Source organism: Canis aureus, chromosome 16 (genome assembly GCF_053574225.1).
Source record: "Canis aureus isolate CA01 chromosome 16, VMU_Caureus_v.1.0, whole genome shotgun sequence".
In the NCBI taxonomy this organism is placed as follows: domain Eukaryota; kingdom Metazoa; phylum Chordata; class Mammalia; order Carnivora; family Canidae; genus Canis; species Canis aureus.
This window is the reverse complement of record NC_135626.1, coordinates 3,038,216-3,050,608: the sequence shown is the minus strand read 5'-3', so window position 1 is coordinate 3,050,608 and position 12,393 is coordinate 3,038,216. Positions and strand designations below refer to the sequence as shown.

The following is a 12,393-nucleotide window of genomic DNA, read 5'->3' as shown; positions in this document are numbered from 1 at the left end:
TTCTTAATTTGCCAGTTTTTGGCATTATGTCCTGACATCCCAATCTGGAAGACAAATTCAGCTCTTTCCTCTTCCTATCCCCAGCTCACAGTTATACCTTCTACCTCAACTTCTATCATGATTTTGATTCACTGAATACTTAGTCCTTATATTATGAGAAGTAGAAAATGCATTTAACAACCAAGCCATATAAACTTTTTCTTTCCTGTGCAACTTCCTGCTTTTCCTGGAACAAATAATTATGTAACATTGTTCCTTGTATTTGTCTGAATGTCACACTCATTCAGCCCCAATCTGCTCACCAGCTACCTACATCCTCTTTTAGGTTGTTCGGATGAATCTGTCTCTTAATTTTGTCTTCGTGCCGGATCCCGCCCCCCACCATCCAATACCTCTGAACTGGTGCCCTCTGCAGATCCCTCATCCCAGAACCTCATTTCATTATTATCCTGGGAAGTCTTCATCTTTTCTGTTTCTCAAATCCCATGTCTTCGTCTTGGACTCTCATTTCATTTACTCTCTCATTTTGGTGCAGCATCCCCATGAGCAGCTTCCTAGAAAGGGTGAACAGTAGGTAAAATAGTTGAGGTCAAAAAAAAAAAAAAATAGTTGAGGTCTTGCACTCCTTTAGTTGTTCTTTAATTTACACCCATGGTTGAATGATGGTTTTGGTAGAGGTTAGAAATTATTTCCTCTCAGAATTAGGAAAGGTTTGTTGTATTACTTTCTAGCCTCCAGTATTTCCTAAGAAGAAGAAAAGCATTCTCATCTTGGATTCTTTTATGTGACCTGTTTTCAGTGTCTGGAAATTCAGGAAACATATAGAATCATCACTTTGAGCCCTAGTGTTTTTCAGTTTCTTAAACAAGATTCCCCAGTGTGGGTTTACTTTTTTTGTGCTGTTTGGTGTGTACTTCATCAGTCCTTGCAACATGGAAACTCCACCTGTCTTCTTGAGTTGTTCACTGACTTCCTCTCCACATCCCCTCTATTCTATCCCAGAGACTTCCTGTCACTCCTATATTGGACTCCTCTGATTTTCTGGCCCTTTATTTTCCTTCTCCTTTTTGCTCTTGAGGAAATTACTTTGCCTTTATCTTCTAACCTGTGAGATTTCTCATTTACTTTCTGGAGGTTTCTTTCATAAGATATGTGTATGTCTGTGTGTGTGTGTATATATATAAGATCTATGTGGGATCCCTGGGTGGCACAGCGGTTTAGCGCCTGCCTTTGGCCCAGGGCGCGATCCTGGAGACCTGGGATCGAATCCCACGTCGGGCTCCCGGTGCATGGAGCCTGCTTCTCCCTCTGCCTGTGTCTCTGCCTCTCTCTGTGTGTGTGTGTGACTATCATAAATAAATAAAAATTTAAAAAAATTAAAAAAAAAGATATATGTGCATACACAGACACAATCATCTTAGTTTTTATCTTGGTTGAAATCTCTTCTCTTACCTTTGAAAATCCTCCCCGTATGGTATCTTTTTTTTCTATGTTGATTTGTTTCTCTTTGGTTTTGTCTATATATTTCACATGAGAGACTTAACTCAGGGTATCATAATGTTTACTTGTCTGCTCAGATTTAAGAATGGAAGCTAGCACAATGATCGGAATCTCTGAGGTTGTGGATAGGGCTTGTTACACTGAGACGCTCATGTGATGATTTAGCTGGAACACTTAGCTGGGTAATCTCTGATGTCAATATCTTCAGGTCTTTCTTCACAGTCTGGTCATAATCACCAGAACAGACTCAACTATTCTGCTTGGAATGTAAGGATCTGACAATCAACACCATGCTTTGTTTTTCCTAAAGTTGGTATGTGTGTTTATGTTTGTATATACATGTATCTTTATGTCTTCATTGCCTTATGCTTAAAATATTCTTAGTAATATATGTTCGATGATTAAATGAAGATATGCACTATTATCTTTATTTTGTAGATGAGGAAACTTTGCCTATGGAGGTTAAGTATTTTGCCTAATTGATTCTAGCCGCCTTTCTTATTCCAATGCCCATGCTCTCTCCATGCTAAGCAAAAGAGGGGTTTTGCATGCTAGTCTGAGCCTCATTTCAGAGGAGAATGAATGATTGAAATACCAAGATCTGTGTAACACTCTATGGCCCACACTTTGGCTCTCAAATTGTCGTTAGGGAATGGGCAAGTTGAAGGGGCTTTATCTGTAGTTATGTAGTACTAGTGGGGGTAAAGTAAATCCCTCAACCATTTTGGGCAACATATCTTTTAGTTCTGCTTTCTTTTCTTTGGAAGAAGAAAATCCTTTGAGTATTTAAATATTTGTGATAGAGCTGGATCTCTGCCACTGAACTTGACTTAATGCATTTGTCACAGCAGTGATTTTTGTGTAAACGGCCCCATCCTAAAGTATTTGATTGATGGCTGCAGATTGCCACAGTCCATTCACCTTCCTTCCTAAGCAGAGCATCTTAGAGCTCTTCTACCAGTCATCTGCGCTCATTCCTTTTCTTTTTTTCTTCTTTGAAAGACTCTCTCTCTCTCTCTCTCTCTTTTATTTTTGGTGTTCTGTACTTACACTGTGATATATCTACATTTTGTTTCTTTATATTTAACCTATTGTGATTTGTTGGATTTTTTTTAATTGGTACATTGGATTTTTTTCATAATTGCTGGGAAGTTCTCAACCATTATCTCTACAAATATTGGCTGTACCCGGCTTCTCTCTCATTCCCTTCTGGAACTAATTATATGTGTATATATATATTTTTAAGATTTTATTTATTTATTCATGAGAGACACAGAAAGAAAGAGATGCAGAGACATAGGCAGAGAGAAGCAGGCTCCATGCAGGGAGCCTGACGTGGGACTCGATCCTGGAACTCCAGGATCATGCCCTGGGCTGAAGGCAGGTGCTCAACCACTGAGCTACCCAGGCATCCCTATATGTGTGTATTTATTAGCACAGCATTCTCACTGTGTCTTGCATATCTCTTGACTTCTCTTCTACATTTTCTTACTTTTTTGTGTATTTGGTTGAGATTTGGATAATTTGTTCTGATCGTTCAGTTCACAAATTCTTTCTTTAACTATGATTAATTTGCTTTTAAACCCATCTGTTAAGTTTTATATTGATTGGGTTTTATTTCTAGAAGTTCTATTTGGTTCTTTTTAAAATAACCCATTACCCTTTTTATAATTTCCTCTTTTCTTTTGTTTGTTCTTTTTTTCTCTCAACTTAATAAGGATACTCATTTTATTATTTATTATCTATCTGATAATTCTTATACCTAAAATCTACTTTTGCTGCTGAAAGACACCCTTTGGTAATTTTTCCTCCCCTTTGGTATTTTTGTATTCTTTTTTTTTTTTAAGACTTTATTATTTATTCATGAGAGACACAGAGAGAGAGGCAGAGACACAGGCAGAGGAAGAAGCAGGCTCCATGCAGGGAGCCTGATGTGGGACTTGATCCCCGGTCTCCAGGATCATGCCCTCGGCTGAAGGAGGCGCTAAACTGCTGAGCCACCAGAGCTGCCCGTATTTTTGTATTCTTGGATGCCTGATGACCTTTGACAAATTTCTTCTCTTCATCCTCGAAACTATTTGTGGGAAATTCACTGAGCCCTAGAATGAAGATACTTTCATTCAGAGAAATTATGTATCTGTTCTGGCTAGACACCTAGAGACATTACCATGTTTTTAGGGTTACTTACACAGTATGAATTTGGGCTGCAAGCATGCAAGAATGGGGGCACCTGGGTGGCTCATTGATTCAGCATCTGCCTTTGGCTCAGGGTGTGATCCCAGAACTCCAAGATTGAGTCCCACATCATGCTCCCTATAGGGAGCCTGCTTCTCCCCTGCCTATGTCTCTGCCTCTCTGTGTCTCTCATGAACAAATAAATAAAATCTTAAAAAAAAAAAAATGCAAGGGGGGTAGGTGATAATTACAATCCTCAGGTATATAGGCACCTGTTTGTCTCTGCTCTGTTCAGTATACTGAGAACATTTTCCTTGCAGGCCTCTTGAGAAGTGGTCATGGGGGAAGGAAGGTGAAAAGTTTTGGTTCATCCTTACACGAAGGTGTAGCCCTTTGGGACTCTAATTTATCAGCACTGGTTTCCTATCAGACTCCCATCTGAAGCAGACTCTGAGCTCTCACTTGTGTCCTCTTCTCTGCATAAAATCTTTAAAACCTAAATTCAGCTTGTTTGATTGCCTCAAAAGAGCAAAAGAGGTTTGGAGTCAGCTTATTTCCTCTGTTTCTTCCACGCTGTTTCCATGTCTCTGTGACTTCCTGTCATGGGAGTGGCCCTGGCTTCTGTCTTTTCCAGCCACAACTCACTCCCTTGATGCCCTTATTCAGTTTCATGACTTTAATTACAATCACTATGTTGACCATTTCCAAACCTGTCTCCAGCCCAGACCTTTCTCTGTTACTGCAGACTTGAATATAACCTACCTACTCCATCTCTCTGATTGGTAATTTTAAGAGAGATCTCAAATTTCACATGCCCAAGACACAATCTCTTGGACCTCTTACTCCTCTAGCTTTCCCCAGAGCAGTTAATGACTATGCACTTTTATAGTTGCTCCTAGCCCAGATCCTTGGTTTCATTACTTGCCTCCTCTTTCCCTCACACCCACATCCATGTCAGGCTGTCCTCTTGGCTGTGACTGATATATCCAGAATTTTACTACCTCCACTGCCCTCACCCCGGCCGATGCCACCACTGTCTCTCCCCTGAATTACTGTAGCAGCTTCCTGCCTTCTGCCCTTGATATCCCCTATAGTATTCCTGTAAATCAGATCATGTCACTTCTTTACTCAGAATCTCCAGAGGCTCCTCTTAGTCAAAGTGAAGACTTCATATTATCTGCCTTCACATACCTCTTCCTACTCTCAGAAGCATCTCTGATCTTTTCTCTTGCCAGACACCATATCACTCAGTTCTCTTCAACCACATTGACCTTGCTGTTCCTCTAACACACATGGCAGTCTGCTGCTTAGGATCTTTGTGTCTCTTCCCCCTGTCTTGAATCCTCTTCCAAAGACACCCACATTGTTCTTCAGGTGTTTGAAAAGTTGAAGCTTCTCAATAGGGTCTTCCCTAATTGCCCTATTTAAAATCATATGCCTCCCCTGCATTCTTTCTCCCCCTCTCTTTATTTTTTCTTGATTATCGTGACATTTAGCTTTTATGTAGTGTCATACACTATTTTAAGCACTTTAGAAATACTAACACATTTAATTCTCAGCAACCCAATGTGTTACTTTTATTATTCCCATTTTACTAATAAGAAAACCAAGGGTTAGAAAGGTTAAGTAATTTGCCCAAGGTCATACACACAACTAACTAGTAGGTGGCTGAGTTGGGATTTAAACAGTCTGATTATAAAATCTGTGCTACTAATCATACTCTGTGCCGTCTTTCCATATATAGCACTGGTCACCTTCCATGATATTACATAACTTTTTTGTTTACTGTGGGTCTCTACCTGCCACCTCCACCCCATCTAAATGCCGGCTCCAGAAAAACAGGTTTTGTGTTTCTCTTTTTAAATCTGTTTTGTTTACTGCTATATTCCTAGCACCTAGAACAGCAGTCAGTATATTCAAGCAGTACTTGTTGAAGAAAAGAGATCCTTAAAAAGAATAATGTGTACTGTTTTAAAGTTGTAAAGGTGTTTTAAAGTATCGGTTAAATAGATAACTTTCTGGGAGAAAATATCTAATGGCTATAAGAAGGAAATCAGAAAAACCCAATCATAGGTACGAAATAGAGGGAAATGATCAGAATTATCTCTTCCCACTCCCCACAAGAAAGGCTAGCCCTTTGGGGTTTACCAGTAAATACTTTTAAACTTTTAGAATAAAATACACAAGTCCAAGGCAATGATGATGAGAACTATCCATTCAATAGATCAGTTAGGTCACAAGATCCTTATATAGTCTTAAGCATGTTCTTGGTCTTTCCTGTGCCTCTTTTTCTTTCTCTGTAAAATAGATTTTATGGTATTGTTAACATTACAAGTTAGGGGGGCAGCCTGGATGGCTCAGCGGTTTAGTGCCACCTTCAGCCCAGGGTGTGGTCCTGGAGACCAGGGATGGAGTCCCATGTCAGGTTCCCTGAATAGAGCCTGCTTCTCCCTCTGCATGTGTCTGTGCCTCTCTCTCTCTGCGTCTCTCATGAATAAATAAGTAAAATCTTTTTTAAAAAATTATAAGTTAGGATCTGTGAAGCCTAGGATAATCCCTGAAAAGTAGCATTAGCACTCAGTAAATGATAGAAATTATTATGATAATGACTGTTTCAAGACACAAATAACACACGAAAGAAAACCCTACCCCAGATTAGTTTATCAATTATAGATTGGAAAAAAATAAAATACTAGCAGATAGACTAGCAAATAGATTAATAGGATAATCTAACAAAATTTATCTGAATTGTACATGAATTTTGTGAAAAATCAATCAATATTGTATACTATGCCAATAGGATAAATAAGAAAAATCACATGCTTAACTCAGGGGTCATTTTGTAAAATCTAATAAAATTTAGTACCCATTCTTCTTCATTTTTAATTTATTTATGGATGCCTAGATGGCTCAGTTTGTTGTGTGTCTGCCTTTGACTCAGGGCATGATCCTGGGGTCCTGGGATCAAGCCCCACATGAGGCTCCCTACTCAGTGGGGAGCCTGCTTCTCCCTCTCCCTATGCAGCTCCCCTTCTGCTTATGCTTTCTCTCTCTCAAGTAAATTTATTTATTATTTATTTATTTATTTATTTATTTATTTATTTATTTATTCATTTATTCATTCATTCATTCATTTATTTATTTGAGAGCAAGTGGGGAGGAGAGAAGGAAAGAATCCTCAAGCAGACTCCCCACTGAGTATTTGCAGAACCCTACTCAGGGCTTGATCCTAGAACCCTGAGATCATGACCTGAGCCAAAATCAAGAGTTGGATGCTGGGCAGCCCAGGTGGCTCAGCAGTTTAACACCACCTTCAGTCCAGGGCCTGATCCTGGAGACCTGGGATCGAGTCCCACGTGAGGCTCCCTGCGTGGAGCCTGCTTCTCCCTCTGTCTGTGTCTCTGCCTCTCTCTCTCTCTCTCTCTCTCTCTCTCTGTGTGTGTATGTGTGTCTCATGAATAAATAAATAAAATCTTAATAAACAAAAAAGAGCTGCATGCTTAACCAACTAAGTAAGCCACCCAGGTGCCGCAAGTACACATTCTTTGTTTTTAATTTATGTATTTATTTTATAGAGAGAGAGTTATGGGGAGAGGGTCAGAGGGAGAGGGAGAGAGAAACTCAAACAGGCTCCATGCTGAGCACATACTGACATGCCATTCTCCAAGAAGGAAAGCAAGTGCCCAGCATAAACCATCTTGTTTACACAGTCCAGGTCAAGTGAGCTACTCTTACCAGTTCTGCTAATGGTGGGAACCCTCCCCAAATCTAAGTCCCTAGAAGCCAGCCTACAGCCCAACCTTGTAAGCAGGCCTTTCAAAAATATTGCAGTCAGGCTTGTTAGGCTAACTCGCACTTTAAAAAAAAAGAAGAAGAAGAGAAAGGCTGGTCAACAAGGGAAGCAAAGAAAAAGGAGACCCTGGGACATAAATAATAGCCATCTGCATTTTAACGTTATCCAAAAGCAAGAGCATCATGGCCAAAGATCCAGAAAGCCATCTTTGCAGTGTAGATAAATGGCTCAAGCTGCCTTATCTAAAGAATGCTTCTTAATATCATTCAACTTCCTCTCTTTGCTTTGATTGCAAGAAATTGCTAATTTACTTTATTTGATTTTTTAATATTAATATTATATTCACAAAGTCAAAAAATCAAAACTTTGAAAAAGGCTTATATGATATCTCTTTATCCCTCCTAGTCTCAATTCACTCAGTTATTCTCTCTTTATGGGTAATCACTGTTGACTGTTTCTTGTTTATCCTTCTAGAAATTTTTTTAAATGTATATATAAGCCAAAATAAATACATAGTTTTAATCTTCTTAGCTATATAAATGGTAATAACATGCTATATACGCAACTGTTCTGTAGCTCACTTTGTTTTTACTTAATGAGAAATATTGGAGGGGTGCCTGGGTGGCTCAGTCAGTTAAGCGGCCAGCTGTTGATTTTGCCTCAAGTCATGATCTCAGGGTCATGAGACTGAGCCCCTTGTTACTTTCGCGTGCGCTCTCTCTCTCTCTCTCAAAATAAAAGTTGGAGATCTTTCCATATCCTTTCATAAAGAACGTCTTGGTTCTTTTTTTTTAATTAGCTGCATAGTATCCCATTGTATGGTTGTGCCAGAATTTATTTTACCATTTTACCAATCCCTTGTTGCTGGTCATTTGCTTGTTTCTAGTCTTTACTGACAGTGCTGCAAGGAGTAACTTAGGGCTTAATGTTATTCACAGGTTTGAGAATATATTGGTAGCATAAATTTTTAGTTGTAGAATTCCTGTGTTAATGGAATATGCATTTGCATTTAATAAATACTGCCAAATTATCTTCTAAAGAATTTGTTCCTATTTATACTCCTATCATCTACATGTGAGTATTTGTTTCTCCATATTCTTGTCAATAATGTATATTCCCAAACTTATGGAAATTTTGCTAAACTGGCAGGTTAAAAAGTGATATTGTAGTGTAGCTTTGATTTTATTTCTCTTATTATCAATAAGGTTGATCTTCTTTTGATGTATTTGAGCCAGTTGTATTCCCTTTTCTGTGAATTCCTGTTATCTTCTGCCCATTTTTCTATTGGATGAGTAGTCTTTTTCTTATGGATTAGGAGAAGCTCTTTCTATAATAAGGATATTAATCTTTGTAGTGTGCCTTGCAGATATTTTCCCCAGTTCATTTCACTTTTGGTTTAGTTTATGCTGTATTTTACAATGCACAAGACTTTGATATTGTAACTGGGCTTATTAATCTTCTTTTTTAAAATTTATTTATTTATTTTTAGCAATCTCTATACCCAAACATTGGGCTTGAATTTATGACCCCAAGATCAAGTGTTGCTTGCTCTTCCAGCTGAGCCAGCCAGGCACCCCTGGGTTTATTAATTTTAATCATAATAGTTAGGAAGATCTTCTAAGTAATAAAACAAAGAACCCTTATTTTCTTTCAGCACTTTTATAGTTTAAATTTTTTTTACATTTAAATCTTTGATATATTTGGAATTATCAAGTGTGTGGTGCAAAGTATGGAGCCAACTTTTTTCTAGATGGCTATCTAGTTTTTTCCCAATGGAAAAAATTTTTCCTACTTTTTAAAAAATTCTATTCATTTATTTTAAGTAATCTCTACACCTAATGTGTGACTTGAACTCAAGACCCTGAGATCAAGAGTTGCATGCATTTCCAACTAAGTCAGCCACTCACTCCAAATTTTCCTGCTTCCTAATTTGAACTATCATCTTTATTATTAACATTTAAGTCCTATGTGTTTTGGGGTTTAATTTTGGACTCTCTGTTCTCTTCCATTGGTCTTCTGCCTATTCTTAATGCCAGTGCCACATATTTTTAGTTACTGAGGCTTTAAAGTATGTTTCAGTGTCTCGTGAATCTAGTTCCCTCTCTTTGTTCTTCTTTTTCAGAGTTTTCCTGGCTAATCTACTTTTTCCATATGAACTTTAGAATTATTTTTTTCAGTTGCAGGAAAAAAATATCTGTGGCCATTTTTATTGAGGTTGGTTCAAATTTTAATAAATTAGTGTAATGATATCTTTAGAATAGATTTCTCTATAAGAACATATTGTGTCTTTACATCCTTTAGAGAAAGGAAATCCTTAATCAGACAGAGTGTTCCAGTTTGAGTGTCAGATTTAATTCTCACTATAAATTAACATATTGACATTCTGGTTTTATACATCATTCTGTGTGAGCAGTTAATTTGATTCACAGTGAGAAATGGTTGCAATCTTCTCTGATTACTCCCCAATAAGTCAGGACTTAGAGCCTGTGGGGCTGAGAGCCAGATTCTAGACCTTGGAAAATCCAAGTAAATATTAGTGTATATTGCCCAATGAGATGGCCTCTTGGCAGACAGCCAGATGACCTCTCCCTGTAACATTGCGACTATATATATGCCTTTATTTTAAAATCAATAGTTTACTTTTCATGAACTTCACCATGTTAAGAAAGTCTATTATGCATGGTAATTATACATGGATGGCAGTCTCTTCACCTGTTACTGATATTTCTGCATCTGGTTATGAGTAAAAGGCCCTATATACACTAATGACATGCTTTGGAAAATTACTATCTTTGATCAAATCTAATGAAAGTTTTAAATTCTTATATGTTACAGAATTTCACAAACTTATTTGGACAGCCACTAGTCTGCTTGCTTTCTCCTACAGCATATCCAAAAGCTTTACAAGGTATGTTGTCATTACCTGTTATATCCACAGGTTGCAAATAAACACTGTTTACATTTTAAATAATACTGATCTTTGTCTCCCCACCTATAATGATCACATGTGGATTTATAGTGTTTAATGTGGCAGGTGTCAATCTGAAATAAACCGAGAAGTCTTGCAACAACTAGATTTCTTTAATGTGCTACCATTAGGTCTTGAGATAATTCTAAAAGAAATGATAAATCATCCCTGAGGAAAAAGGTATTTTTTGGTCTCTTACAGTTGGGGAACTCATGATTTGTGAATTTTAAAATTTGTTTTGCAGGTGTTTTGTTTTTGTTTTTGTTTTGGTGTGCTTGTTGTCATTCATATAGCATGATTTCCTGTATCTCTGGCTACATATTTTAGGCATCTTTTAAGACTCTGTTCTAGAAAACTTCTCAGCCTATGCCTAAGTGTTAGGATAACCTTACTGGCACAACTTAAAGGGTTTCTTTTATTCATATTTTTACCTTGTTGTAGTTTTTAAATAAAAGAACCTCTCTCCAGTGTGCCAGGGAGACAGTGTGTCAGTGTTCCGGCTGTTTCTCAGATGGCTGAGAAATGAAAGACTCTGCCTTTAATAATATGTCATTGATAAGCAACATGTAAAATCGAACTCTAACTCCCAGTCATTAAGCTAGGTAAAAACTAAACAAACCTTAACACTGTCTTAGCAGTACTTGTCACTGTTTCACTATCTCCCTGACTGTGAATAGTGCTGGTGTCTCTCTGTGGGAGATGGCATTTTACTGCTACTTCCCAGCCAGAAGTCCTGTCTGCTGACATAGTTTGACACAGGAAGTGATGGTCAGCATTTGAAAGCCTGAGAGAAGCTGGAGACTTTTCACCGTTGTTTTAAGGTAAGTTTTGCTACTTAACAGGGAAAAATATGTAGAAATATTAAGTTCATGTATCCAAAAGTCAAATTACTAAGGGATAGAACTTACCTTCAAACAACGGTAAAATTCTCCTGCTTTGAGGACTTTATTAACCTGTTTTCTGTCATTTCTGGAGAAATTAACCCCTGCCAAAGACTGAAGAGTACTTTCTGCTGTCAATTTGTCTTGTCAAGATGCAGCTTTATTTAAAATTGCATGATCTAATGGGTTCATACCAACATAATTTGTTCCAAAAGGCTTTATTGCATAGAGGGTTAAAAACACAGACTCTGGAGGCAAACTGATTGAGTTAGAATCCTGACTCAAGCACTGACTAGCTGTGTGACCTTGGGAAATTACGTAGCCATTCTGTGCCTCAGTTTCTTTCCTATCCAATGGAGAAAATAATAGTACCTCCTCGTTGAATAATTCTGGGTGTATAGTAAGTATTCAGTATGTGCTATCATTTTTTTAAATGGTCATTATTATTAATGCTGGTTATTGTAATATATGTCCTTAATGTTTTTTAGTCCAGTATCATATCTCTTTGCTAGAAATCTTAGACCTCTAATCCCTTAAATGTGGCCCATGTGGGCACAAAACTAGCAGATATCCAAGTATTTGAGGGAGGCCTAATTAGGTTCCTGCACCTCTGGTATCTAAAGTCTCCAGTTCTCCCTTGAACCACAAGTTACATCATCTATACAACAAACATTTATACAGCATTTACTTATCAGATACTGTGCTGGGCACTGGAGATAACACTGAACAAATACAGCATGTTCCTCACAGAGCCACATGTCTAGCTGAAGAGATAGACAACCTAGGAGGCATTTCTTGTGGGTGCTATTAGTGTTTCATAGGAGGAAGCACAAGCAGCCCATAAGAGGACCTCCTAAGCAGCCCTTGCGGGTGAAGAAAATGGATAAAAAGATGTCAAAATAAAGTTGAAGGATATATAGAATTATATGGAGCTGGGACATGGTTAACAAGCATGTTCTAGCAGAGTAATAGCATGTGAGCCCAGATATAAGAGCTCTGTGATGAGAGAGTATATGGAACATTTTTTTATGATTTTCTTTTTAAGTAATCTTTATCCAGCATGGGGCTCAGACTCA

The 12,393-nt window shown here is 37.9% G+C and overlaps 1 protein-coding gene across 7 annotated transcripts in view; it reads left to right on the top strand.

The window, feature by feature from the left end:
- SCAI (suppressor of cancer cell invasion) overlaps nt 1–12,393 on the top strand; it is a 164,629-nt gene that overhangs the window by 128,653 nt on the left and 23,583 nt on the right. For 5 of the 7 annotated variants that reach the window (XR_013353767.1, XM_077850650.1, XM_077850647.1 and 2 more), the window contains one exon: nt 10,304–10,376. Coding sequence is in view for 4 of the 7 variants with exons in the window: in XM_077850650.1 (XP_077706776.1) it covers nt 10,304–10,376 (73 nt within the window). In the remaining 3 variants the exon portion in view is untranslated. Of the gene's footprint in view, nt 1–10,303; nt 10,377–11,113; nt 11,258–12,393 lie in introns of all 7 variants that reach the window. The other 2 variants (XR_013353766.1, XR_013353765.1) reach the window with 1 other exon arrangement.